We start from the raw sequence: 26,182 nt of genomic DNA on the forward strand, positions 1-26,182 counted from the left end.
ACACCTATTCAAGTACAGTATCCAGCAAAAAGATCAGCAACCCTTGTCCTCCTTCTCCTTTCCCCCGCTCCCAGCGCTAAGCCAAACGCCAAACTTGGCTTCCCCCACATCTCCAACGTGACCCCGAATCCCGAGATATGTACGCTCGCGATGCCATCAAATTACGTCTTCGGCTAGATTAACTGGAACCCGGCTGATCCTCTCACTCCCCACCCTCTTTTGGTTTCTTTTGGAGACGCCTCTCCCAATGGGATCAATGGGAGGGGACACCAGCCCGCGGCCATCGGTGGGATGCCGAGCCTGCAGCGAGCCGGGAAGGGGGCTCCGTCCGTCCCCCAAAGCCCCCAGTGACGACGATTCGAGGCCAGGTGAGGGGAGAAAAAAAACAGAGAGTGTCAGAGGAGAGACAATTACGTACGGGAGAATGGAGTAGATGAGGGGCTTTTCTTCGATGCCTTTCTTTTCGTATGTGTCATTTGTCTTTGGCACGGTCCTTGTGAGCAACTTGAGAGGGGGCGTTGGAGGCGAAGTGGAAGTTCTTTTTGGGGGGTTTTCTCGGAGCATAAATATCGGAGGCTGCTACTCTGCTCTACCACCATCCCTCAAGCCATCAAATCCATCATTCTTCCCGAACAAACCCTTGCAGGCAACCTCCAAGCCTCAATTCAGCCCGAAAAGAGTCGACACAGCATCAGGCCATCGCTCTCCACCCTTGTACGTCTTTACTTTTACCCCCCGGCATCTACTTGTGTTGCCCTCCGACGCCCGGGTGGCTAATTAACTAATATTAATAACAGCAGTTTTCTTACATATATAAGCTCTTGTCGCTCTGATTGAATCGAGAAGCTCTCGTCCGATCAGATCATCACCACTCCATCTTTCTTCTTTTTTTTCTTGTTCAAGAATTAAATCAGCCAAAATGGTATCTTTCCGCCCCCTTTCTCGTTCAGTATCACTCGCCTCGCGAGCTACCCTCGTCTCTTCAACCCCTTCTATTGCTTCCCGTCAATTCTCCTCGCGCGCAGCTGGCCTGGCCAACTCCTCCAAGCTGGGCTCCTTCACCAAGCCACGCCTCATGCCGTCATCAATCCGCACGCTGACAACCGCCCGCGAAAAGGTCAAAGTTCTTCTCGTCCTCTACGACGGTGGCAAGCACGCCCAGGAAGTGAGTGTTATATTTCCCTCCCCCATTGTCTCGCCAAAGAACCTATTCTACTTCTCTTGTGCCATTGGCCCATGGACTTTCCTGTCCATGTTGGATTCTCGGACCATATTTGTGGGGGCCGCATCGTCTCGATCCAAACCACAAAAGATGGGGCCGTTTTTGTGCGCCGGTCCTTAAACCAAAACTCCGCCCATCTTGCGGGAATGCGGGGGGGACCGGCTGCTGGCCGCCGAGAATCTACATTGCGGGGGGGAAGCTCTCCAATGAATTAAAGAGAAGTAGTGATAGTGGCATAAAGGCATTTGATATATACGGAGCATCATTTACTAACACGCAAATCAGGTCCCTGCCCTTCTCGGAACGACTGAGAATGAGCTCGGCATCCGCAAGTGGCTCGAGGACCAGGGCCACACTCTGGTCACCACCTCTGACAAGGAGGGAGAAAATTCCAAGTTCGACCAGGAGCTGGTTGACGCCGAAGTCATCATCACCACCCCGTATGTTTTGAGTCCTCATCACCATATCCAATGATATCCCAGTCTAACAGCAGCTCGAATAGCTTCCACCCCGGTTACCTGACCGCTGAGCGTCTGGCCAAGGCCAAGAACCTCAAGATCGCCATCACCGCTGGTATCGGCTCCGACCACGTCGACCTGGTCGCCGCCAACAAGACCAACGGCGGCATCACCGTCGCCGAGGTCACCGGCTCCAACGTCGTCTCCGTCGCCGAGCACGTCGTCATGACCATCCTCGTCCTCCTCCGCAACTTCGTGCCCGCCCACGAGCAGGTCGCCAGCGGCAAGTGGGACGTCGCCGCCGTCGCCAAGCAGGAGTACGACCTCGAGGGCAAGGTTGTTGGTACTGTCGCCGTCGGCCGTATTGGTGAGCGTGTCCTGCGCCGCCTCAAGCCCTTTGGCTGCAAGGAGCTGCTGTACTTTGACTACCAGGGCCTCAAGCCCGAGGTCGAGGCCGAGATTGGCTGCCGCCGCGTCGACACCCTCGAGGAGATGCTCGCCCAGTGCGACGTCGTCACCATCAACTGCCCGCTGCACGAGAAGACAAAGGGCCTCTTCAACAAGGAGCTCATCAGCAAGATGAAGAAGGGCTCCTACCTCGTCAACACCGCCCGTGGCGCCATCGTCGTCAAGGAGGATGTCGCCGAGGCTCTCCGCACCGGCCACCTCGCCGGCTACGGTGGTGATGTCTGGTTCCCCCAGCCCGCCCCTGCCGACCACCCTCTCCGCACCGCCGTCAACCCCTTCGGCTTCGGCAACGCCATGACCCCCCACATGTCCGGAACTTCTCTGGATGCCCAGAAGCGCTACGCCGACGGCACCAAGGCTATCCTCGAGAGCTACCTCACCGGCAAGCACGACTACCGCCCTGAGGATCTGATCGTCTACAACGGTGACTGGGCTACCCGCTCTTATGGTCAGCGTGACAAGATCAACACCGTCAAGCAGTAGATTGGTGGAAGAACGAAAGGAGGAACCTGAAAGGGGGGGAGGTATTTGCCTGGCTTGACAAAGGAGGGAACAAGAAAACCCGCCTGCTGAAAGAAACCAAAATGAACACTTAACAAAATCGGCTCATCCATGTATATGATAACGCTGAACAACGACACGAATACCTCTTGCATATCTAGCTATTAGTGCCAGCAACAATACGATATCTTTTTTTTTATTTTTTCAACTAAATTCACTTGACTTTGCTGTGTGACTTGTCGTGAAAATTATCTCTATCACAACTCTTGCATTCGTACGAATTGGTATCAGTATCATTTATTACTCTTCATGCAACGTATGATAATTAATAAAGCCTTTATTCATTATACATGCTTATAAATAAATGCATTCAACTCTTTCACCATGCGTTACTCATTGCAGTCTTCACATCCATTAGCAATCATGCCCTCCCAATGCCAGCCGTCATGTCTAAGTAACCCTTTTGAAACCACCCCAGCCAAAATCGAGCAATGCTCATTAAACCAGCAAAATTCAAACAAGGCATTAATAAGTAATAAGTAGTATTCTGTAGAACATCCATACGGGGAATTTTTACCCGACGCGATAAACGAAAAAAGAAGAAGAAAGATGCACGTTCCTTCACCGTCTCCAGAACCGCCACCACGGCTTCTCTGCGTCGCCAATGTCGCCGCTTCTCCGCGTGGTAGACCTATCTCTCCCTCTGATCCGCCAAAAGTACACTGGTATGCCGGCCGCGACGAATGCTACGACAATCATTGTCTGTAAAGGCTGCGCAAAGACGGCCCTACTGAGCAAGAAGAGACTGACGCAGCAAAAGATGATGGGGGTGGAGATCCACGTCTTGTAAGGGCGCTCCAGGTGCGGCTCCTTGACACGCAGCACAATGAGGCCCAGCACGGTGACGAAGTAGAATGTGTAGCCCGCCACACCGTAAAAAGTGACCAGTGTGCTAAACTCGCCGACGATGCAGTATCCGCACGTGAGCACGGCGTTGAGTAGCAGGGCGTAAATAGGGGTGAAGAACAAGCCGGCATCTTCGTCGCCAAAGCAGCTGCGGAATTTTTTGGAGAACCAGCTGCGAGAACGCTGCGTCGACAGGCCGTGGTCGTTGTCGTTGCTGCCGACACCCAGCCGGCCAAAGATGTCAGGGATGTAGCCCTCCTTGCCAGCGACGTAAATAAGTCGGCTGGCGGTAAAAGTAGATGAGTTGAGTGCGCCGAAGCAGCTCGCGCTGACGATGAGCGCAAAGACGAGCGCGCCAATCGGTCCAAAGACTTTGGATCCAAACTGGACGGCGACGGTGTTGGAGGCGTTGATGGACGCCAAGGGGAGGACGAGAAAGTAAGACACGTTGGCGAGGACGTAGGAGACGATGACCAGCGGCATGGCTGTGTGAATGACGCGGGGGAGGTCCCTGCTAGGGTTGCGAAACTCGCCCACGACGTAATTTGTCTACATTGAAGCGCATGTTAGATGGCAGCTCTTTCGTTGTTCACATATGCTTTTCGCAACTCACATTGTCCCAGCCATCATAGGCCCATAGTCCGGCATACAACGCAATCGCCCAATTCGACGGATCCGAAGACGTGCCCGTGAACCAATCGTGCGATTTCCACTCGCTGCTTGCATCTCCTTTAAAAGAGAGACCCGTGGCGGCCACCACGATGCCCACCACAGTCACTCCCAACAGTGCCACAAACTTGAGGAACATGAGAAAATCATTGACCCTCGTGCCGACCCTTGTCGAGATGCAGTTGAGAAACGTCACCATGAAGATGCCCACCAACGCAACGGCCTTGTTGATCCAGGGGTTAATCGTCTCGGCTTCTGCGCCGATGATGGCCCTGACGAAATACTCGCCCATGATGATGGCGATGATGGCAGCGCTCCCCGGCTTCAGCACCAGGAGAGCCACCCATGAGAAGAGGAAACCGGCCAGCTCACTGAACGTCTTGGCCAGATATACTTGGGAGCCGCCGTTGAGGGGGATTGCGCCTCCCAGCTCGGCGTAAGAAGCACCGCCCGTCCATGCAAGAATGCCCGCCACCACCCACACGATGAGGGCTGCGCCAGGAGACCCGAGCCTCGCGCTCACCTGGCTAGGCGAAGAGAAGATGCCAGACCCGATAATCAGTCCAATGATGAGCGACAGGCCGTTCAGATACGTCAGCGTCTTGAGCTTCTCCAGCGACCCTCCGCCCAGGCCCCCATTCGGCCTGCCCGCTGAAGTCGGCGCGCCAATGGGTGCGTATCCGCCAGCGCCAGCCGTCGAGCTCAGCGGGAACAGGTTGCCCGCAAAGTCGAACGCCGACGACACCGAGTACGAGCGGCCCAGCCTGCCCCTCACCGCCGGGTTGCCGTCGTCCAAGGGATCCTCCTCCTCCACCATGGACAGCCTCCGCGACGACGAGATGCTCTGACGCGACGACACCTCCGAGGCGGCGCCGTCGTAGGCGACGCTGGAGCTGGCCAGCGACGCGAGCTCCAGCGAGTCCCGCGATTGCGACTGCACCATGGCTGCCGTCTTGTTTGTCCCTGTGTGCCCTTTTGTGTCGTTTCTTTTTCACTCCTCCCTCACTGGTCGCCCAGTGTTTCAAGTTGTTTATGTTTCGACCGGCGAATTCAGCAGAGATATCCCATATCGCTCAAGGCCAGCCAACTTAAATCGTGAGAACGAAGAGACGTCGTCTTTATTTCGTGGGCAAGAAGTCGCAGATTTCGACAACGATGAAACAAAGGAATGCGCTGTCTCGCAACAAAACCGCCTCGGTAACCGAAAAAAAGGACGGAGCACAGATTATCGTAAGTCTTCGTAAATGACGTCTTCGAAAGTGAAAAACAAAGAAGAAAGAAGAACCGTAAAAAAACGAATGCTCGGCACAATCGAAGCTATTTTCCCCCTGAATATAAAAAGAATATAAAGAAAAAAGAGTCGGTGGACCAAAAGGAACTTTAATCAACGGTTCGAAATGGTGAAGCGACACACGAGCCGCTGTTCCCCTCGCATGTACTAGCAGAAAGATGGGAGCAATTGGCCCCCCCCCCCCTGTTCGCCCGCTCCTCATTGGTCTGCCATTCAATGCTTAAACATGCTAGCGTCGTATTGTCGGCCTTTCTCCTTGATGACTAAGGCGGCAGCGACCTTTCGGACTCGATCTGCGGTTCTGCATTCTCACCTCATTTAATCGTTATCGTTTATTGTCGTTTATTGTCGGCGCCGTGAAAAACCTCCTCGGCGCATAGGTGGTCCTGTCTTGCTGTTTGTCATCCGACGATTAGCAATGGGCTCCGACGATTACAAGGCCATTGGCGGCGGCGCCCTCAAGCTGAAAGGCGCAAAAGTCAGCAAGAAGAAGAAGAAGACCGCCAAGTCAGACCTGGAAAAGAACCTCTCGACCGGAGACGATGCCGCACTCGTCAAAAAGGACAACGATAGCGACGACACGTCCAAGCGCAGTCGCGATAAGAAAAAGAGCCCCGTAGATGATGATCATCGCAGCAATGAAGATGGCGAGGACAAGGAAGAGGATGAACCAGTGGTCCTAAAGACGGAGTCCGAGCGACGGTACGAGGAGGCCAGAAAGAAGAGGGTAAGCCTCGTTTGCACCTTGAGCCTCATTTTTTGAATGGTATTGGCTAACATTTGGACACAGCTTCTCCAGATTGCGCAATCGTCTGGATCGAGACCCGAGTTGTTAAAGACACACAAAGAGCGCGTCGAGGAGCTGAATACGTACTTGTCCAGGCTGAGCGAGCATCATGATATGCCCAAAATCGGACCGGGCTAAACGGCAATGGTGCATTTGCATCTGGCACCTGGGAGAAAACATATTTGCATGGAATGGAGTTATGGGAGTTTACTGTCCCTGGATGTTGAAATTATTGGATTATTATATACCCATGAAACCTATCAAAAGAAACACGAGTATATATATTTTACGACAATGATGGATTAGAAAATCGAAATACGTCAAATGCCACAAATCCCAAAGAAAAAGACAAGGGTTCTTATCCGTTGCGCCTAAATGTGTGGCTGCTGTGCTTGCTTGCTTGTTCGCTTTGCTATATGCTGAAAATACACTATATCCCCTTTTTATGCCATATGTGCCAAATGATTATGCCAGAGGCTTTCCCGCGTAGGGTCCTATCCCAGTCTAAGTCCAAGTTTGTTGCTGAAAATATCAAAAAATGCAGTTACCCAATCTATGCATCCGCCGAGTTGCTGTATTAGGAAATGAGTGTTAAGGAAGTGGCCGTGAATTGTTGAGATTGAAAATGAATGAAACGCCGTTGCCAATTCCTCTAGTATCGATACGCTGATGCTTATGCAAGTTGAAAGGAGAGTGAAAATGTTGGGGAAAAAAAGGAAAGGGAGATCGGTCATGTCCGTCTTATACCATAAGAACGGCTCCAACCAAGAGACCAATGACAGCAGGCAGCACCATCTCGCCACGAGGCAGGGAGGCAGCGTTCTGAAGGTCAGGGCTCTTGGATCCCTCGGCCTGGTCGGTAGGGACAACGGCAACCCATGAGGTGGAAGTGAGTGTGGTGGTGCCGCCGTTGGGAAGAGTTCTGGTGTAAGTGTGGAGAACCGGAGCAGACGTCGTCTTAGTGCCTGAAGTAATGGTTGTTGCCGGACCCTCGCTAGTAGTGGTTGATGATGTTATGGAGTTATCTGCTCAAAGCGTGTTAGTTATTGATACAATCATTATTTGAATACTAGAAGATAAAAGAAGAAAATGATAGTTTCGTCTCGCAAAACTTGAAGCACTCGCAACCAAGCAACTATGAGAGTTCCCTTTCACATCCAGGCAAATGGTCCAAGCATCAACACCAGAGTTGGGATGTCCGTCTCGACAATGTCAAACGACAACGCGAAAATCTGACATACCAGTAGTGGTCTCTGTCGTTGTCGTCGATTCCGGAGGGGAAGTTGAAGAAGGGAAGGAAGAGGTAGAAGAGGAAGGGGGCAAAGTATCAGAAGCAGTTGTAGATGCATCGGTAAACGATGAAACGATGCTTGATGACGACCTACCAGAAGAGGTGGTGGACTCTGGAGCGGTGGTGGTGGGAGAGGAGGAGGCAGCCGTAGTGGTCTCTTCAGTTCCTGTGGTGGACGTACCAGTAGTAGTAGTGGATTCAGAAGGCGAAGTGGTCGAGCTTGGGGGCTCGGTTGAGGTTGCACTTCCGGTGTTAGTAGTAGTCTGTTCGTCGGTGGTGGTGCGCCCTGCGGTGGTGGAAGCAGGGGTAGAGGTTGAAGATGAGTCCGAGGTTGTGGACCCAGCAGTGGTACTGGCGGGTTGGGCTATTGATACGTGAGTTAGCCATCGTCACAATGATACTTTCAATGTCAAAGTAGAACTTACTCGTAGTAGACTCAGTCGAGGATTGCTCAGGAGTGGTGGTCGAGGATGATGACGAATCCGTGGTTGACTGTGCAGGCGAAGTTGAGGATTCCTGTACCGAAGTAGACGAAGAGGACGGGGGAGTTGTAGACGATGAATTGGGGATGGTGGAGTTGTTGTTTGGTGTATCCTCTTGTCTCTTGGCAATCTGGACAATAGCCGAAGCTACAGAAGGGTCGTCGCCATGGATAGCATCAATGGCATCACGATCCGAGGGGAAGACGCCGTGCTGGTATCTCTCGGGGAGATAAGCATGCAGCAGCCGGTGAAGCAGATCAGGAGACGCCTTCTGAAGTGCCTCAGCCAGCTCCCCGTTGGAGGCGTGAGCCTTGGCCACGGCCATCTTGTTGGACTTGTGGCAGTTGACGACGCTGGGCCGAGCAGTGGCAACGCCCAAGCCGAGGACGAAGCCCACTGCGATGATGAACAGTGCCCGCCTAAAGTAAACCATCTTCCTATTCTTGCTGGGGGTCTGCTGCGTGAGGTGCTGATATCCGGTCTGCTTCTCTCCTTGGGTGCTCTTCAGAAGTCCAGCCTCTAGGTGACCATCACGGTCATTGTAAGCCGCGGGAGCCATGACAGCGGATAATATACTGTCAAGAGTTTGAACGAATGGGGCAGTTGAGTATCGTATGCGAGTCCCGTGTTGCTGCAGGCAGGGCAGGGGGTGTCTTGAAGTTTACGAGACTGGACGAATCCGAGACACACGCCACCACCGGCAGGCCAAGCGGAGAGGGTTTTTGGGTTTTTGGGTTCAACTATGCCGGACCCGAAAGGTCTAGCAAGAGGGTTTTCGAGTGAGGGCGGGTCCCGTTTTCTCTTTTGGAGAATTACACTCGTCTGGAGTCTCCTCTTGGGGCAAAGTCTGGGGCAAGATGGCTGCAGGTCTCCGTTTTGCCGAGTCGGGTCGGGGTTGCTGAGAGGCGTTTCTGGTCTGGCCAACGAAGACGGCAACTGTCGAGTCCGCGTATGTGTTAGGTGTATATATGCAGGTGAATGAGGAGAAGGGGAAAAGTGTGGTGGAAAGAGAGGCTGCCGTTCCTCGACGATGGAAAAGTATAAGTTTTGGGGGCTGGAGGAGGGTCCGTGGGCTTGCATAAAGGCGCTCCGCCAGCTTGTGAAAGATAAGAAATCGATAGCAAGCATCAGCATCAGTCAACGGCCATGGAAAACAGGATCGAAGGCTGCTAGCTAACCCGCTTGGCACGGTTGAACAGCCTCGCCGCCGTGTCCGCGCTTGTACGATACAGTCACAGTATCACAAGCTCCATGTCTTCTGTTGCTATCCATGGATACGAGGTGGTGGCCCTGGCTCCCGGGCCCCAGCCCAGTGCCCACTCTGCTTCAGCTGGCATGGCAAAGACGGCAGCAATGACAGCTCACTGCTACAAGGACAAGGGCGATAGCTTATCCATGCGTCATTATTAGCGGACAGCAGACGCTTGCGCAGGCTGGAGGTTGGGCTGGCGGGCCTTGAAGCACGGGCTGAGGGCCAATATTTCCAGACACAAGCCATTTGCTGTCTCTGACTGGCTGCGACTTTGGGCCTCGGAGAGCTTTAGCGGCACTAGGCCCGCTGCAGGGGGGGAGCTATCGCGGAATCCATGACGAGTTTCAGTTTCTGCAGAGCCGCTGCCGGGTTTTGACAGACTCGGGGCGGCTTTCAATTGTGTGGACGTGCATTGATTGTATTTTTTTTTCTTTAGCGCCAAAGGGAGCTTACTACTACTGGCGGTACCAGGCGCAATTGTACCAGGCATGCATCGCCCACTATCTGACTCGCTCGATGCTATAAGCGGCAAGCAAGGGAAGAAAAGGGACTCATGGAAGGAGAAGAATAAACATGACACAGGTGGACGAATTCAATTCCGATTTATTGCCCCAGCGTCTCCATTCCAGCGGCAAACAGGCGTTACGCCACGTCAGGCCTCTGTTCCTGTTTTGAGCTTGAAGCTTTTAGACTTTTGGGTAGGTACAGTTTCGCCCCAGGAGCTCGCGACCTCAGCAATAGGTACTCCAGGATGACAGGGCGAAACTCGGCGATAGAAGGGGAGCAGCAAGTGAGCAAAGGATCAGGTCTAAATGATTACGTGTACATAAATGTAGGCATCAATTGCTCACTCACTGCTCACTATCCGACAACACAGCAATTGATGCCGCTGCATTTGGCGCCTTATCCCGGAGCGGCCTCATGAAACTCGTTCTCTCCGCCCGTCGTCTTGGTTCTTTGCTCGGGCAAGCTCCTCCGTACTCCGTATTTCGTTCTACAGTAGCTGTTAATCCACTTGCCGGCATGAGTATCGCCACCCAACCACCAGCATCAACAAGCCAGTGAGGACTCCCGCGGTACGCAGTAGTTCGTGGCAGGACTAAGACGAGGAGCGCAGCGCCTGGACAGTGCCGACTGATTAATCAACCTCGGAGAAAACAGCCTTTCTTGATCTCTGTCTCTCTCGTTTCTAGCCTTACCACACCTTGTACCTTGTCATGGCAATTCCCGTGCCCTCCTCGGATCTTGGTTGTCGTATCCCCATTTAGCACAGGTAGCGGAGTCCCTACTCCCCGGTTGTACGAGAACCTGCAGTTACGAAGTGGCATCACCCATCTCCTTATGATCATCGATGGTCATATATCACCCGCCTTGGCCCATGTCCCGACGACAAAAGGGTTGCGTAAACCATGATGGTCTGGGGATGCGATGACCTCTTTTCCAGTGTCCTTCTCGTCACCAACACGTCCTTTGCATCTGCACAATGGAACTCCCTGGCTGTAGCCCGTAACCAGTAGCGTGCTCCTACTCACCCGTACAAAGTCTTCATTTGTCCATCAAAGAGAAGCGTGGCGTGATCTCCCATCTCCACAGCCCGTTTCCTAGTTTCCTAGCTCTCGCTGCCGGCATTCCCGCTGCTTACACTCTTCCACATCATGGACAGGGCCTGCCGTGATCGTGAATAATCGGGGCGGTGTAACCCCTTTCGTGGGCGCCTTGAAGACGCCGGAACGCCGCCCGCAGCATCCCGTAACCATGACGGCGACGAGATGCGTCCAGGTTCGAATGTGAGCATGTCTTGCGAATGCCCCCCAGGATACGCTCTTTCACTCTCGTTATTCTCCGCGGGATCGCCCCGAAGCGGTATCATGAGCAAACGAGACTAGCCGTGCGGCTAACAGCAGCGACTCCGTAACCGCACTCCCTCACTGACATCACCGCCAAAAGCCCAACCGACGCTGGCTCAGCCCATTTTCTCGCGCGGCTCGTATTCGAGTCGAAAAGAAGCGGGAAGGGAGAGAATTGGAGACTTGGCCGGCCCCGACTGGACGATGCACTTATGCGGACGAAAGGCCCAGACTGACGCTCTCTGGCCAATGTGCAGAGGCCAGCAAACTTTGGGATTTCAGCCAAGGCTTATTTAGGCCCTGGATCAACGTTTAGATTGGCGAGTCCGTGCATTTGGTGCCCTCAGCCTCATGGGGAATTCTCGAGGTAAGCAAGGGTATCCACGCTTCTGGAAACGCCTCGGAGGCCACGGCGCGCAATTCAGCGGATGGTTCAAGAGTAAAAGACCAACCTCCAAGAAATTGGAGAGAAAAGAGGGGAAGGAAGTCAATTGCTGTGACAAATATGTACTCGTACACACTCCAGCTCCAGATGAGTAGCATTGATGTATATCATTATCAATGGACTTACAACTACTAATTAGTTAATAAGTCATATGCCAAGCCTATACTTGCTGTTGGCAGCATCTCTCAGTGAGAATCCAATCTTCGGATACCGGATGCACGGCCGGCTTCAATCTGTAACCCTGCAAACTATCTTCGTGAGATTCAACTGGATAGTCTCAACTCTGTTTGTCTGGTGCAACATGTCTCTTCATGATTTGCGGCCGTTGAATTGGCTCCACTCGAGCTGAATACATTTAGCCTCCAGGCCGTTTACCAGCTCAAGCATGGCATTTCCCTCGACACCAATTGGCTGTACGCATCCCGGTTTCAACCTTGGGGCTCTGCATTGCAGCTGTAGCTTCAGATCCTCTCAGCCTTGTGAAAATGCCATCCTTGCTATGCCAGGCCAGCGGGAGGTTCCAATTGGCGTTGCAAGAGTATCGAGGCTGCAAACTTTGCCTCTACTCTGCTCTTTTTTGCCCATTTTGGCAATGTTTAAACAAACTGATCAGTCACTAACTTTAATGTGGCTGCTGCTAGTCGCAGTCGATCCAGCCAGCTGTTGAGACAATTAGCAGAGGATAACCGGCGTCTAGCTATGAGGTTTCCGCTGCCGAGACACGTGAAGTTGACGCCTGCAATGCTAAAAACGCACAGGCACAGGCACAGGCACAGGGACTTAATATATTTAATGCCGTTGAAGAAGTCCAATAAAATGGCCAATCATCCGTCACACATTCTTGGCCAAATGCCTCTTTCAAGCATATCTCAAGCGCTGTTTCATGCAAGTACTATGCACGTATGATTTGCAGGGCGGTGACTTTGGCTGCCATCAGGGTTTCACGTGATAATGCCTGCAAATGGACCAACTATTCGCAAAGCCTCAGCGAACCGCGTGGGTAAGGTACACGTAGCTTTCATGTGAAAGTCTAACACCATTCCACGTAATTTCGTTTATTTTTCTCGATTTAATTCTCCCAATGTAAACACTCCTTTGCCTGCTGAAGCCGCCCGAGCAGCAGCCATTGGAATTTCCCCAAGGCTGTCGACGCCTCAGTTCCCTAATACGTCATCCAGTTTTCGAGCCACATCCACTCCAACCGTCTTCAATGGTTCCTAGCAAAAGTGGCCTCACACGACATGCCAACGCACCTCAGCCCAGAGTCGACAGAGGCTCTGGATCAAGATGAACAAGATGTCCTTCGGGCATTGAACCGGTCGCCTCACCCCTATCACCACCAGAGTTCCGAGCTGCCCTACCCCTCTGACCATCTGGTCTCTCGCGGCGAAAGAGCTGCATCTCCGAAGCTGGGCAACGACTCGAGCCAACCATCGCTATCCGGTCTACAAACCTTTTCCAAGGAATCGACGCCAGCGAGCGATAGCGGCACCGATGCTGACGATGAACACTTCCTCAAGGGCCTGCCGCCGCCAAAACTGCGACCCCACAAAGGGCTGAGAGGCCGAAACGAGGTTACATCTGGCACTTCGACGCCACTCTTGTCGCCCGCAGTCCTGCAAGAACCGGTACCTCCAACGAGTCGTCGAGCATCACATAATGGCAAAAAGTCTGAAGAGAGGGCCATCTTACCGGATGTTATCCGCCGGAAGAAGATTCTCGTACAGCGAGCCATTGAAGTTGGTATCATCACCACGCTCGCTGGCATGATCCAAGCCAACAAGTTGCTGGCACCGGTATTATGTACTTGGCGCAAAGGTGCATCACATCCCTCCTCCATCCTTGTGAATTTTTTTCTTACTAGTTGTAGATTTCTATCTCTTTGGTGCCTTGTATGGAGGGTTGCTACTGCTGTATCCGATTCGAGTTATGGCATGGAGCTACAAGAATCGCCAGGCATCCTCAACCCTGCCGTTAAAGATTCCCTCAACCTTCGACCCTGCGCCTCTTCTCTATCCTCCATCCATTACGATATTTGTGTCACTGCTCGTATCTGTCAACAACCCAGCAGCCATCCTCCCCAACCTTATACTTGGCATAAGCTCGATCCCCCAACAAGTAGTGCCGAAACTAGATCAAAACGCTGCATATGACTCTCTTCACTGGGTTCTATCTTGTCTGCCTCTGATTTGGCGATCATCTTCGTCAGATAACTCTCGACTTCTACCGACTTATTCCTTCCTCACGCAAGAAGACCTCGTCCTGCTATACCCCCTACATAGAACTGCTTCCGCTGTATTACATCATCTTACTACGACCAGTCTCCTTACAGCCGAGCTTCAACTTCTTTCAATTGCGCTGATCAACGTGTTGCTCTTAGCGTCGTCGCCCCAGATTCAGATCCTAAAAGCTCTGTTATGGGGTGGTGGACTGAGCATACTCGTGCTCTGTGGTGCCGTGCTTAGATGGGGAATTGTTTTGGCAAGAGTCCCCAAATGGCGGTTTCGAAGAGAGCCATATCCGCCACGACGCCCGTTTTGGAAGTCCTTGTTTAGACTGTTATCCTGGCAGAGACTTAGGAACGAAATTCTAGGATCACCTCATGATTTACACGACGATATATCGTTCTCAACCGATGACGACGAAGACGACTTGCGATTTAGCAGTCCTACTAGAGTTCAATCTGTCAGCATAGCGGCAGACACCCCATCTGACGTGCACAATCCCTCTTCGCCCACTATAGAGAATGGATGGAAAGCAGGCGGAATTTCTCGAAGACATACGACTCCATTCCCCGAGAAACTCTCTCGCAAAGCAGCAACGCACACTCCATCTGGAAGAAGAAAACGGACGGCATCTGTTTCTATCCGCGCATATTTCAAGTTTACACCGGCACAAGCAGCACTGAGGAAGTGGATATACGCAGGCTATGTATACGCCTGCTTGGCAGTCATCATAGTGGCCTTTATCCGCCCATATGTGCAGAAATATGCCCTTGATGGCAACGAGCCTATGGGCTGGGCTCTCGGCTACTTTTTTGGTGACCTGCCAGGATTCAGATATCGAGTTGTCAGGGCCAACCTTGAACGCTGGATTTGTCTCCCCCCACGGCTTGATACCTCGGATGCAAAGCAGTGTCACCGTGGCTGGGTGGAGCATGTTCGCCTTCATGATTTTGGCGAGGCCAGCACACGTCTCTTCATTAGTGGCTATTGGGTCCTGATTCTGATTGTTGGACTTGCCATTGTGTTTCAACTGAAAAACACGTACGAGGTGGACACCCGGCGGAAGGTGTTCCATTTCATGATGGTCGGTATGCTTCTTCCAGCAACCTACGTCGATCCAACGTTTGTTGCCTTGGCTCTTTCGATCGTCCTGGCCATATTCTTGATTCTGGATCTGCTACGGGCAAGCCAGTTGCCGCCTCTCTCCAAGCCGATCGCCTCCTTCTTAGCTCCGTATGTGGACGGAAGAGACTTTCGTGGACCAGTTGTGATATCTCACATCTTTCTCCTGATTGGGTGTGCCATTCCTCTCTGGCTGTCGCTTGGATCCTTACCGCGGACCGGATCTAACTACCTGACCGGCTGGGAAATTCCCACCAGAGAGATCAGCATGGTTTCAGGAGTCGTCTGTGTTGGCCTAGGTGATGCAGCTGCTTCCCTCATTGGGCGCCGATATGGCCATCGCAAATGGCTCTGGGGTGGTGGTAAAAGCCTCGAGGGGAGCTTGGCATTTACAGTTGTCGTCTTCCTTGGTCTAACGACTGCTAGTCTTTGGCTTCGAATAGGGCAGTGGCCCGTCGACGGCGAGGGCACGAGCATGACGACCCGGGCTGGACACGCCTTGGTGTGTTCCTCCATGGCTAGCTTGACAGAGGCTGTCTTGACGGGAGGCAACGACAACGTCATTGTGCCAGTGATTCTCTGGACATGCGTCAAAGCGCTTGAAGTTTAATTATATAGAAGCATGATACGGGCGTTTTCTTTCTCTCTTTGGTTTATCAAACGATGGGTATTTAACTGCAGTGTGGGATCATACGATGAAACGATACATTTTTCCTCTTCATCTGCTTGTTTTAATAGATCGATTACAGATGGGTAGGATTAGACAGCTGCATGTGATGAGAATGCCAGCGCGATGCAAGGGGAAGAAATTATGATCTAATGGCTAGATATTTACTAGGACATGAGGTAGAAATAGACGGATAGTTCCCGAAAAGAAGACACGCAGTTAATGACATTACGAACTATTCGAAGTTCGAAAAAAGCGTCACTGTGATAACTTAATGTAAGACTTTGTAGACATTGATGCGCCATCGCTTTTGGTATATTCGTTCCCTCGTGTGTATTCCTCCTGTTCCTTTTAACAATATTGAGAGAGAAGCATCGTCAAAACAACTAACAAGCAAAACAACTATGCAGTTAAATCTTCTAAAATGGCTTCAAGATCTTCCTTTCTAAACGGTAGGCTTAGCAACTCCGTTCCCAGGTTGTCTTTACGACTTGTCAACATTTGATGGTCATGGAATCTAAGGAGAGTAATGTCAGTATCGTTATTCGATGATTCACGGGATGATTGCAAAGGGGGGATTTCGGGTATCGTTGGCTTACTCCTTGAGCAGCGTCCGAAAAGCCATTTCGGAGCTGCAAATGAATTCCTCCACGGCCTTGTTATACACCATTCTATACTCCAGACCAACGCCGTCGTCGCCCTCGTCTTCCATTGCGATGAGAACCTCGCCGACAAGCAGGCGGAACAGGTTCTTTGCGTTTTCTGTCAAACTCTTGAGGACGAACGCAACACCTTCACGGCCATTGACACGTTGCGATTGCCGGCCGAGGAGCTCGTGAACGTCATCTACTACGTCGAGCTCAGCCTTGAAAGGCGAAAAGGTGGTACAGTCGTGAAAGACAAAGTTAAAGTCTGACCGAACGCCAATGTCCCACAGCAAAGGGAAATCAGGAGAGTCAGCAGAACCTACGAGGTTAATCTGCGGATGGGCTGCGAGCTGGGAGAGAATAGCCTGAGACCCGGGCTTGCGGAGGGGAATGGCGTCGATGGAGTTGACGATGATTGTGATGGTGAGCTTCGTAGTGGAGAGAAGGGAGGTGATGCTTTGGATCATGACGGCGGGTTGAGCGTTTGGAACTCTTTGGGTGGGATCAATGGCGGACGCGACGACGCTGAGGATCTCGCGGAGGTTTGTCGTGTGAGCGTAGCCGTTGACCATGACAATCTTGCCGGCCTTTGTTGACTTGTTGTTGGAGTGGATGTATGTCGCAAACTTGCGCAGGAGATGCCTCTTGGATCCCAAGCCGTAGAGACATACGCTAAAGCCCTGAGATAGCTCAAACGCCCATTGTGGAAATGACTCTGCGTGGAGGGACTCGAGATAGTCGATGTTCTCGGCGTGGCGATCCTTGTGTTCCCGCAGAATGCTAAAGTACTCGTCGTGGGAGAGCAAGTTGAGAGACGTCAAGGTATTGTCCGACGTCTTGGGCCGACCAGGCTTGTTATGCAGAAAGTACAGCTCATGCGGAGGCAAGTTTCTCGGGGGCGTTGGCGATCTGGCTCTCTTGGGCCGGCCCTTTCGCCGAGCCGGCCCTTTTGAAGGCGTCGCAGCTTCGTCTGCTACAAAGCTTGCCGCCTCGCCGCCTGTTCTCTCCTCAAGCTCATCTTCGCCGTCGTCTTCATCCCCAGCATCGCTCGACTCATAAATCTGCCTTGCAATGTCGTCGTCGTCATCGCTCCCTCCATCTCCAACGACTCGGTCTATCAAAGCTCTTGCGCTCTTCTTCCGCGCAGATCGGTCTGCTGCTCTGCCGGGCGTGAGGGCATTGAAGCCTGTAGGTTTCTTGGGAGTTGAAAAGACGGGCACGACGTTTGATTTCGCATTGGGAGTGTTGCTATTCGACTTGGCTTTTGGAGGACGTCCACGGCGTCGAGGCGTGGGCGTTGTTGCAATCGGTTCGGGCTCTGTCGCTGTTTCTTGGATGTCTATGTCCATCTTGTCGCCCAATGACGGGGTATCTGGGTGTTCTTCTTCGTTTGAATCCATTGTAGTTTCTTGATGAGAATCGATAGCCTCAAAGCTTCGTATTGGCTGCTTCTCGAGTTCTGGAAGCAGCCGTGACTGTCTGATGATTGCTTCTGTATGGAGGGGTCGTTCGTTGCTTGAGGGTATCTTCAATTGCAGAGGCGCAGGAGAATCAGCAGTAAGAGATGGTGCTGCTGGTCACAATATAGTCGTGACTCTTTCAGAGAAAGTTGAAATTAATTCCCCTCACAAAATGAATCTGTAGGAATGATGTTCTCGTCAAGCTTCAATGTTGTCAAGCAATAATCAATGACTGACCTCATCCGAGATTCTCCCTGGAAAAGCAGCTTGAGCACTCAACGCGACAGACGCGCTGAAGCTGCCGGAGCTCCAGGGTCCTGAGGCACTAAGCTGAACGATCTGGCGTAGCGCCATTGACCCACTGGAACTGCCAGAAGAAATTGCATCAATTGTGTCTGTCTTCTTCGCACTTACATAGATTGTGCATGTAAATCATTCATTATTCAGGTTCACTCTTTTTCCACATATACAATATTAAGTCGTATTCCAAAATGAACTTCAATCTGTACGGGTCGCTCAACTCAGCAAAGCTTCTGCTTAAGCCGAGCTTGTGTCTGCCTCATCACATTGCACCAACGTTCAACGATCTTCCCATCCCCCTCGACTCGGTCCTGCAACGAGAAGGTCGGAAAGTCAACATCAAGGCCGTCGTTCTAGATAAAGACGATTGTTTTGCTTATCCCGATGCGAAAGAAGTATATCCCGCTTACAGAGTACGGCCATGTCCCCCATTTCTCAATTGCAACGTCACTAACGGAAAGCCACAGCAACACTTTGAAAAGCTCAAGCAGACCTACCCTGGTCGCAAGCTCCTGGTAGTGTCCAACACAGCCGGAGCGACTAGCTGGGATAAAGATCTCAAGCAAGCAGCTGAAGTAGAGAAGAGCACGGGGGTATTTGTCCTCCCTCACTCAACAAAGAAGCCAGGCTGTGGCGCCGAGATCATGGCGTATTTCAAAAAGTATCCCGAAACTGGAGTGACTGATCCGTCGCACATTGCCGTTGTCGGCGATAGATTGACAACGGACATGATGCTGGCAAATATGATGGGCGCGTGGGCGTTTTGGATCAAGGACGGCGTGGTGCCGCTGAATCAGAAGAGCATCGTGAGTTGATGAAATTGCTAAAGTACAACTGTGTGTGATGCTCACATTGTGTAGTTTTCCAGGATTGATCACTGCATGGCGGGCTTTCTCCAAGCCCGAGGCGTCAAGGCGCCTGAACCTCGAATTTCTGAGAAATACTGAGATTCTTGGTGCTGTGGCTCTAATTCGCCGGGCTAGCAGAGCTGTTTTGAGTGGCTTCTCTCTTGGCAGCGTCTGTGAATCACTGACGAACACAATCCTAATGATGGCTATATCACGAGAATGCCATCCGTTTGGCCATCTGGCGGTCAGCATGGGCGCTCGAGCGGCTTTCCTGATGAACTGAATCACCTCGTGGACGACCACGATGCCAATGCTCCACCGTTATAAATTCTTCGTGTTCTGCATCTGACTCTACAACAACTGTCGACGATGGACTGGATGCTTTCATACACCTGCGAAGCTCTTACCAATCTTCCACTCCTGAACATCCTGTCCTTTACTGGATTCTTTGACTATACACCTACCAACCTTCGCCAGCCTACGTTTCTTCACAGAATACTACACTCCGAGCTCGCACACAATGGGTGGTAAAACGTGGTCGAGGCAGGAGGAACGCTTCTTCTGGAAGACAATCGTTCCACAGTCTCCAAAGGCTGTGAAACCAGCCGATCGAATTCACGACTGGAAGGTCTGCGCCGAAATCATGCAGCGAGAAATGGGAGTGAATGCTCGCCGCAAGTATTCGAAGCTTATGCTCTGTGTGTAACATAGTCCTGCAACCCAGGGTCTTCTCCCGGAATCACTTGCTAACTTGTTGTTACTCTATGTTCAAGTCGAACACTATTTCCAAAACGTTCAGACTGGCCACAAGTCGCCTTGTGCCCGTGAGTTTGTGGTGGAGCACAAGCGTGAACTTGGTGAGTTTCGCAAACGACAAGTACTACCAGATTCCATGGCTGAAGAGATTCCAGTGCGGTCTCAAGAGCGAATGGTTACTTTGATGCAAAGAGAGGCTGTCATGGCCAATCTCTAGATGGGAGATTACTGGAACTTTCTCGGTGGCTCTGCTTTTCAACTTGCTTCATCTTCATCGACATCACGGGCATGGCAGAACTCGGGGAGGATGGGTAGACACAGAGTTGAGTTTATACAAGCATGTTGCTGGCATGGAGATCCTCTCTCGGGCCTCGATTATTACACCTTTGCAGTCGCCAATTAGACATACGGAGCTGCGTTATTGATGTCACGCTCACTGCTCGGCAAGACGAGTCTTGATCGCCTGTTTATACATGCGCCAAGAATATTCACTGCTATCAATTATACTCTAAAATTCATATCATTGCAAAACCTACTCTCTGATGGATAGACCGAATAATCACATACAAGTATCTACTCGTCTCAAGCCAGATTCGAATACCTTGCCTCCTACAAACGCAGCAACCATCTTCTCAACAGAGCAAAGATCCAACTGCCTGCTACCTCTTCATCATGATACGACACACTAATCATCAAATTTATAATGGCAAAACTTATTCTTCTGCGGGCCCACAGTGGTAGCGATCTGAATGCATCATTGAACCTTTCAGCTGCCGTCGCATCACTTCCACATTCGAACTCATTGCTCTCAGCTGAACGACCATCTCCGTATCTCTCGCCACTCAGATCCCCAGATCACCTCCGTACAACGCAGGGGCAGAAAACATATCCTCCACAACCGAAGCAACTATGGGCGATACCATGGCCTTCAGCTGTCCCCGATCTGCCTATGAGAAGACAGCCCATCTCGGCAGAGGCTAGAAGGCGTTTTCCAAGGCAATATTTCCAGGGGTTCGCCGTGAGATTTGGAGGCTAGTGGACGGGCCGCGTCTGAGTGGAGCTGGTCTAGAGTGGGCAAACAAGAGCTCAGCTGGGCCAAGAGTCAATAATTGGCCCTGTAGCGGCTCTGGAAACGGGATGGACCGGCAATAGTCTGGGAGGCTGGACGGGGACTCTATTGATAGTTTGCAGCTGCGTTGTGTGACTTATACCAGTACGCTCACCAGTGTGTAAGTAGACTGGATACTCTTGCCTACCTATATAAGTAACAATTGCGCTCCCACAACTGTCGTTTTCAAATTGTTAAACTATTCTAGCATTCCTCTCTTCTTCTAGCCGTTTACATAGCATAGCCACACCACACCACGATGGTCTACCTCCCTGCAACACGGCATCTCAACGGCGTCCGCCTCCTCGCTCTCGATGGCGGCGGCGTCCGAGGCGTAGCATCCCTAATCGTCCTCAAAGAAATCATGAAGAGAGTCCAGCAACGAAAGGGCCTCAAAGAAGAATGTCGCCCCGCAGACTATTTCGAACTGGCCGCGGGAACAAGTACTGGCGGCATCATTGGCATCATGCTGTTTCGGCTTCGCATGACGGCCTCGGATGCCATTGATCAATACGACATTATCTCCAAAGAGGTGTTTAGCCCCAAAATCTATGGGTGGAACATCACTCGCGTGATGCCCAACTCGCTGGCTTCTTGGATCAACAACAGCAAGACGCTGGTTCAAAGCAGTAGATTTGACGACGCCTCGTTGAAAAAGGCCATTGACAAGGTCGTTGCCAAGTATGGTCTGGATGAAGAAGACAGGAGGTTGAAGGGCGATGCGCCATTGATGCATCCCAATGCTGGCAGGATGTAAGTATCTGAATCTTTTTCTTTTTCTTTTCAGCTCTTGTCTGCAGGAAGCATATCTAATAACGTGGTGCTTGAATAGGTTTGTCTGCACAACAGCGCAAAACAGAGCTGAAACAGTCTTGTTGAGATCATACAAGGACAACACTATCCACGTCCAATCCAAAGTCAACGATGTCATGCGCGACCACTCAGACAAAATCACAATCAGCCTAGCCACGCGCGCAACCTCTGCCGCACCAACATACTTCCCCGAAGTGAAGTGGCCCGAAAACGATCCCCAACAACTAACCTTTTGGGACGGCGGCCTCCTCAACAACAACCCCATCGACCAGCTGTGGTACTCAAGATACGAGCTCGTCCAGCCAAACGAGCCTGCTCCCGCCGTATCGTGCGTCATCAGCTTGGGTACCGGCTACGTCAAGCCCGATTCACCATCTGAATCATGGTTCCAGCTTGTGGGAGTGGCATCTTCGGTGATGGGCTTTGCTACCAACACAAACGCAAAGGGCAAGGACTTTTCACGACACATGACGGCGTTGAACAACCGTTCTGAGCATTCTAAGACTCGATACGTCAGATTGAACCCGTCGCTTGGTAAGAGCGAGATTGGATTGGCGGATTACACCAAGATGGAGGAGCTGAAGCAGCTGGCGACTGCGTATATTGAGGAGGAGAAGAACCAGCTGTGGATTAACAAGGCCGTGGCTGCGGTGTGTGATGAATGAGAGACATTTGGTCATATTTATGTGGTTTGATGTTATTTAAAGGCGGGTAAGATATGTACTGGCATTGCATCGTGAGCACTGGGATTGTTTTGGGACCTTGACAAATAGACGAAGCTAGAGGAAATATACGAAAGAACTCTACTAACAGCATTGCGAGTCTACGCCTGTAATGTCTGTTCTTTAAAGTGACATTCATATATGGTCCAATATTCCGTCATTATTCAATCCTAAGCGACTAAAGCACACATCAATATATCATCACCAATTCTTCCCTCTGTCACACAAATTCCACCTCCCGCAAGCCTCCCGCTCCGCTCCGGCCGGCGGCACCGAAGCCCAGCTGAATTTAAGCCCCGCCGCGGGGGACACTTAGAATCCGCCAACCCACCAAGGCGGTCAAGCGCGGCAGAAATAATTCCTCTCGTTAATCTTCAAGGTCCCTCGTAGCTAGGCGATTCAAACAATCCCCATTACTCGCATACAGTGACGGCATCATCGCCATACCGGCCAATCGCTCAATTTATTCGAATTCAGAAGCTATTTTCTTTTCATCATGAGCATTCCAACTCCTTTCAGCGGGGGCAACACGCCTCTTCCGCAGCTGGGCGGCCAAGATCCCAACGTCAGAGCTGTAAATCTTCCTCTCTCTTCTCTTTGCGCGCCAACGAAGCTCAGCGGCCATAGCGCATAAACAATGAACTAACCTTTCTCCGATCTAGATTCAAGGCGCAATGGAATCATGTTACGGCAAATCCATCATGTCAGGCGTCATGGGCTTCGGCATGGGCGGACTCTTTGGCCTCTTCATGGCCTCTGTACGTTTCCTCTATCCTGCTACCAGTCCTAACTCCTCTGTCCATTTTGCTAACATGTTCTACTTTTCCCTCCAGATGTCATACGATACCCCCTTCGGCAGCCCCCTCCAAGGCGCCAACGGCCAACCCGCCATCACATCCCTCCCCCTCCGCCAGCAGCTCAAGATCGGCTTCAAGGACATGGGCACCCGATCCTGGAGCATGGCCAAGAACTTCGGCAAGGTCGGCGCCCTGTTCTCCGGAATCGAGTGCGGCATCGAGGGCATGCGGGCGAAGAACGACCTGGTCAACGGCATGGCGGCCGGATGCCTGACGGGAGGCATCTTGGCCAAGAACGCGGGCCCGCAGGCCGTTGCGGGAGGCTGCGTTGCCTTTGCGGCGTTTAGTGCGGCTATTGATGCGTATATGCGTCAGCCGAGTGACGAGTAGAGCTGCTGCTGTTTCTACTTTGTTGAAGAGGAAAAGGGGGCTTGTATGATGATATGAAGGATTTTGAGGATACGTGCTTTTTTTTAAACTTGTGGTAATTACGGGCTGGGGAGTTCCGGTAGAGTGTATATATAGAGCATCTGGGTTGGCGTTGGCGGAACTGACATATGGCATCTCTCCACTTTGGGTGTGGCCTTTTGATTGAAAAGAGAGAAAGAGATGGCAGCATGTTACTGATTTAATCGGGAGATCTGGATGTGTATAACAATACCCAGGCTTCTATAGAGGCAGATTATGTATATTATAAGAAACTCATTATTGAACAGTCTCACGGTCTTCTTCTTCCCTGGGCATGCTAAGAGCCATGTTCATCCTAGCACCCCGTGCCGCTTATTTTATTACTATATAAACCCAATACATATCCCTTCTGTCTCCCTACGTATTAACCCCGATAATTCATAACCATGCCTCATTAAACGGAAACCTCAACGCTCAGTCTTACGATGACTGGTAAACTTGGAACTTGCCAACTTCCCAGTACGCATCTGTGAAGGACTGGGGTTGGTTTGCAACAATGTCGGTACAGTTGCTGGAGCCTACAAGAATCAAGTATTGTTAGCATCTTGGCCAATACTTGGAAACAAAAGAAGAGTGCAGACCATGCAAGGTGGGAAAAGAGCACTTACAACCAGAACTGTCCCAAACTCCATACACCAAGTCGCCGCAGAGATCAATGTTGAGGATAATCGAGTTATTCCTAAAGTGATTCCCAACATTGCAGTCTGTGCTCGGAAAGTCGGCCGCGGCCTCGCCCCAAGTGCTCGGATCAGGCTTCTGGCTCGTAATGTCAGAGGGAATGGCGCTGCGAGCAAACTGCCACACGCGGATACCCGCATCACGCCACTCCATGGCCATGATGCCGCCTCCATTCTTGTTGTAATCCGAGCCAAAGGTGCTGTCTGCTCCCTGGACGCCGCAGCCTGCGTTGCCGTTCTTGGTGGCATCACAATTGGTCTGAAGGGCTTTGTCCGCCTGCTTCCTCTTTACGCCCATGGAGCAGCCGCTGGAGGTGTGAAGCGTCATCTGATTTCCGTCGGTGGCCTTGTTCGTTGCCTCCATGACATCGATCTCGCCGTTCTTGGGCCAGTTGGATGGGTCAGTGAGCCAGAGAGCGGGCCAGGTGCCGCAGCCAAACGGAGTGTGACGGACGTCAAAGATGAATAGGCCGTTGTTGTAGGTGTTTTTGGATTCTACTCGCACTGAGAAGCGACCCGTAGAAGCATCGGGGTTGCTGCCCGGGCCGACAGAGGTGTCGACTCTGAGGACTGCAGCATCTTGGGATGCAAAAGTGAGGTTCTAACAGCTTGTTAATGATGTCTCTTGCAACTGAAGTACCCATGATGATAGTATGAAAGCTACTGCTACTTACCAGCTGCTTAGCTTGAGGCTCTGGAACGTAGTGCACAAAGCCTTGGGCAGGGTCGAATCCTGTGAAGTAGTTGAAGTTATCAAAGAAGGATTCTCCCTGGACTAATTATTCGCGCGCAAGCGATGGTTAGCATAAATCTCCAATAGGACATAATGTTGAGACATGAGTAAACTCACATGTATCCTTTAGGGTATAGGTGAGCTGGGAATAGTCGGGATATGAGCTCTTCTTCCCCTGTGTGACGCCAACAGCCACGCCAATGACAATGGCGATGACAATGACTGCAGCGATGCCGATCCATACTTTCTTGGACCAGTATCTCGGATCCCACGCAGAGGCGGAGGAGCCGGATTTTTGATAGCCACCACCAGAACCAACTTGGAACTCTTCGTATCTGGGAGGGATCTCGCCCGGCTTTACGCCTCGATCCATTTTGGTGCCTGAAAGATGAGATTTCCCTTTGGGTCGCAAAGTCGAAAGACGAGAGAAAAAAGAGAGAAACAGGGGCGGATATGCTTCTCGCTTTTAGTTTTGTCGAAAGGCGTGCAATACCGTAAATTAAAAATTCAAATCAGCGAACCAACTAACGATTGGAATCAATCGAAGGATGCCAATCCCAGCCAATGAGTGTAGGCGGTTAATATCACCGGCGATAACCACTTTGGGAACAAGCAACTCCCAACGAGCGTATTCGTCCTGATAAATGCGTATCGTATGTATCCACGCTGGAGATATCGCAGAATAAAAGAAGAGAGAGAGGTAGAAACGAGCGACACTGGCAGTTTGGAGGATGAAGAAGAGAAGCACAATGCTCCAGCAAACACGGATACGAGGTGTAGTGTAAGAAGTAAGAAAAATAAAAAAAAAAATAAACACAAAAAAGGTGGATTGACCTCATACTTCGTACATGAGATCTCCTGCTCACCCTTTCTGTTTGGTGCATCTACCGTCACATTGCCTATCTTACTCCATACACAACAACGCCGGATACTGCGGCACAGCCAACGATTCATTCCAATGGTCCCCCGGGGTTGGACCAAATGCCGCTTCCCCGTCACCAAAAAAACGTGCCGTGTCGAGTCGCCAGATTCAGACACTCCCGTAGCTGCCCTGACTAACCTCTGCCTAAAACAAGCCAGCCAAAAAAAAAAATGCAAAGCTGCAACCGGAAATCGTGCAAAAAGCGGATTAGAAGCGAAAACTGGGGACCTGGATCGACACAGCCTGTAACAATGACGCGTCATTGAAACTCTGTAGCTATTTATGGTGCTGGCTCGTA

At 51.5% G+C, this 26,182-nt stretch overlaps 12 protein-coding genes across 12 annotated transcripts; 8 read left to right on the top strand and 4 right to left on the bottom strand.

The window, feature by feature from the left end:
- Nucleotides 1–523: 523 nt before the first annotated feature.
- M431DRAFT_505568 (hypothetical protein) lies at nucleotides 524–2,849 on the top strand. Its single transcript, XM_024918656.1, has 4 exons — nucleotides 524–714; nucleotides 798–1,165; nucleotides 1,508–1,662; nucleotides 1,725–2,849. The coding sequence occupies exons 2-4, from the start codon at nucleotides 920–922 to the stop codon at nucleotides 2,629–2,631; spliced, it is 1,308 nt and encodes a 435-aa protein (XP_024777684.1). The 5' UTR covers nucleotides 524–714; nucleotides 798–919; the 3' UTR covers nucleotides 2,632–2,849.
- Nucleotides 2,850–3,270: 421 nt separating this feature from the next.
- M431DRAFT_77349 (hypothetical protein) lies at nucleotides 3,271–5,167 on the bottom strand (the record flags this gene model as incomplete). The annotated part of the gene is made up of 2 exons (XM_024922562.1): nucleotides 3,271–4,104; nucleotides 4,169–5,167. The coding sequence occupies 2 exons, from the start codon at nucleotides 5,165–5,167 to the stop codon at nucleotides 3,271–3,273; spliced, it is 1,833 nt and encodes a 610-aa protein (XP_024777685.1).
- Nucleotides 5,168–5,933: 766 nt separating this feature from the next.
- Nucleotides 5,934–6,440, top strand: M431DRAFT_492250 (hypothetical protein; the record flags this gene model as incomplete). Its single annotated transcript, XM_024916990.1, has 2 exons — nucleotides 5,934–6,242; nucleotides 6,306–6,440. The coding sequence occupies 2 exons, from the start codon at nucleotides 5,934–5,936 to the stop codon at nucleotides 6,438–6,440; spliced, it is 444 nt and encodes a 147-aa protein (XP_024777686.1).
- Nucleotides 6,441–7,043: 603 nt separating this feature from the next.
- On the bottom strand, nucleotides 7,044–8,634 carry M431DRAFT_479546 (hypothetical protein; the record flags this gene model as incomplete). Its single annotated transcript, XM_024915778.1, has 3 exons — nucleotides 7,044–7,327; nucleotides 7,544–7,957; nucleotides 8,019–8,634. The coding sequence occupies 3 exons, from the start codon at nucleotides 8,632–8,634 to the stop codon at nucleotides 7,044–7,046; spliced, it is 1,314 nt and encodes a 437-aa protein (XP_024777687.1).
- A 3,989-nt stretch (nucleotides 8,635–12,623) lies between these two features.
- M431DRAFT_14619 (hypothetical protein) lies at nucleotides 12,624–15,865 on the top strand. The gene is made up of 2 exons (XM_024912729.1): nucleotides 12,624–13,437; nucleotides 13,490–15,865. Exons 1-2 carry the CDS (start codon nucleotides 12,861–12,863, stop codon nucleotides 15,574–15,576), a joined length of 2,664 nt encoding a protein of 887 aa, XP_024777688.1. The 5' UTR covers nucleotides 12,624–12,860; the 3' UTR covers nucleotides 15,577–15,865.
- A 110-nt stretch (nucleotides 15,866–15,975) lies between these two features.
- Nucleotides 15,976–17,629, bottom strand: M431DRAFT_110044 (hypothetical protein; the record flags this gene model as incomplete). Its single annotated transcript, XM_024911740.1, has 2 exons — nucleotides 15,976–16,150; nucleotides 16,233–17,629. The coding sequence occupies 2 exons, from the start codon at nucleotides 17,627–17,629 to the stop codon at nucleotides 16,036–16,038; spliced, it is 1,512 nt and encodes a 503-aa protein (XP_024777689.1). The 3' UTR covers nucleotides 15,976–16,035.
- Nucleotides 17,630–18,231: 602 nt separating this feature from the next.
- On the top strand, nucleotides 18,232–18,987 carry M431DRAFT_77523 (hypothetical protein; the record flags this gene model as incomplete). The annotated part of the gene is made up of 3 exons (XM_024922586.1): nucleotides 18,232–18,453; nucleotides 18,508–18,846; nucleotides 18,901–18,987. The coding sequence occupies 3 exons, from the start codon at nucleotides 18,232–18,234 to the stop codon at nucleotides 18,985–18,987; spliced, it is 648 nt and encodes a 215-aa protein (XP_024777690.1).
- Nucleotides 18,988–19,408: 421 nt separating this feature from the next.
- M431DRAFT_79491 (hypothetical protein) lies at nucleotides 19,409–19,861 on the top strand (the record flags this gene model as incomplete). The annotated part of the gene is made up of 2 exons (XM_024922828.1): nucleotides 19,409–19,586; nucleotides 19,662–19,861. The coding sequence occupies 2 exons, from the start codon at nucleotides 19,409–19,411 to the stop codon at nucleotides 19,859–19,861; spliced, it is 378 nt and encodes a 125-aa protein (XP_024777691.1).
- Nucleotides 19,862–21,011: 1,150 nt separating this feature from the next.
- Nucleotides 21,012–22,230, top strand: M431DRAFT_79469 (hypothetical protein; the record flags this gene model as incomplete). Its single annotated transcript, XM_024922825.1, has 2 exons — nucleotides 21,012–21,505; nucleotides 21,585–22,230. 2 exons carry the CDS (start codon nucleotides 21,012–21,014, stop codon nucleotides 22,228–22,230), a joined length of 1,140 nt encoding a protein of 379 aa, XP_024777692.1.
- Nucleotides 22,231–22,783: 553 nt separating this feature from the next.
- M431DRAFT_78972 (hypothetical protein) lies at nucleotides 22,784–23,474 on the top strand (the record flags this gene model as incomplete). Its single annotated transcript, XM_024922763.1, has 3 exons — nucleotides 22,784–22,861; nucleotides 22,950–23,045; nucleotides 23,121–23,474. The coding sequence occupies 3 exons, from the start codon at nucleotides 22,784–22,786 to the stop codon at nucleotides 23,472–23,474; spliced, it is 528 nt and encodes a 175-aa protein (XP_024777693.1).
- Nucleotides 23,475–23,972: 498 nt separating this feature from the next.
- Nucleotides 23,973–25,335, bottom strand: M431DRAFT_78123 (glycoside hydrolase family 16 protein; the record flags this gene model as incomplete). Its single annotated transcript, XM_024922656.1, has 4 exons — nucleotides 23,973–24,070; nucleotides 24,161–24,830; nucleotides 24,904–25,004; nucleotides 25,080–25,335. 4 exons carry the CDS (start codon nucleotides 25,333–25,335, stop codon nucleotides 23,973–23,975), a joined length of 1,125 nt encoding a protein of 374 aa, XP_024777694.1.
- Nucleotides 25,336–25,833: 498 nt separating this feature from the next.
- Nucleotides 25,834–26,150, top strand: M431DRAFT_517628 (hypothetical protein; the record flags this gene model as incomplete). Its single annotated transcript, XM_024920339.1, has 2 exons — nucleotides 25,834–26,004; nucleotides 26,043–26,150. Coding segments are annotated over 2 exons (262 nt in total), but the record flags the coding sequence as incomplete, so codon positions are not given.
- Nucleotides 26,151–26,182: the final 32 nt, after the last annotated feature.

The sequence above is a fragment of the Trichoderma harzianum genome (genome assembly GCF_003025095.1).
Source record: "Trichoderma harzianum CBS 226.95 unplaced genomic scaffold M431scaffold_3, whole genome shotgun sequence".
Lineage (NCBI taxonomy): Eukaryota > Fungi > Ascomycota > Sordariomycetes > Hypocreales > Hypocreaceae > Trichoderma > Trichoderma harzianum.

What these genes read in the sequence shown, in the direction of transcription:
- M431DRAFT_505568 (XM_024918656.1), top strand. Translation starts at nt 920, where the DNA reads ATGGTATCTTTCCGCCCCCTTTCTCGTTCAGTATCACTCGCCTCGCGA. An exon ending in GTGGCAAGCACGCCCAGGAA is followed by an intron (nt 1,166 to 1,507) that starts GTGAGTGTTATA and finishes CACGCAAATCAG; the next exon opens with GTCCCTGCCCTTCTCGGAAC. An exon ending in GAAGTCATCATCACCACCCC is followed by an intron (nt 1,663 to 1,724) that starts GTATGTTTTGAG and finishes CAGCTCGAATAG; the next exon opens with CTTCCACCCCGGTTACCTGA.
- M431DRAFT_14619 (XM_024912729.1), top strand. Translation starts at nt 12,861, where the DNA reads ATGCCAACGCACCTCAGCCCAGAGTCGACAGAGGCTCTGGATCAAGAT. An exon ending in ATTATGTACTTGGCGCAAAG is followed by an intron (nt 13,438 to 13,489) that starts GTGCATCACATC and finishes TACTAGTTGTAG; the next exon opens with ATTTCTATCTCTTTGGTGCC.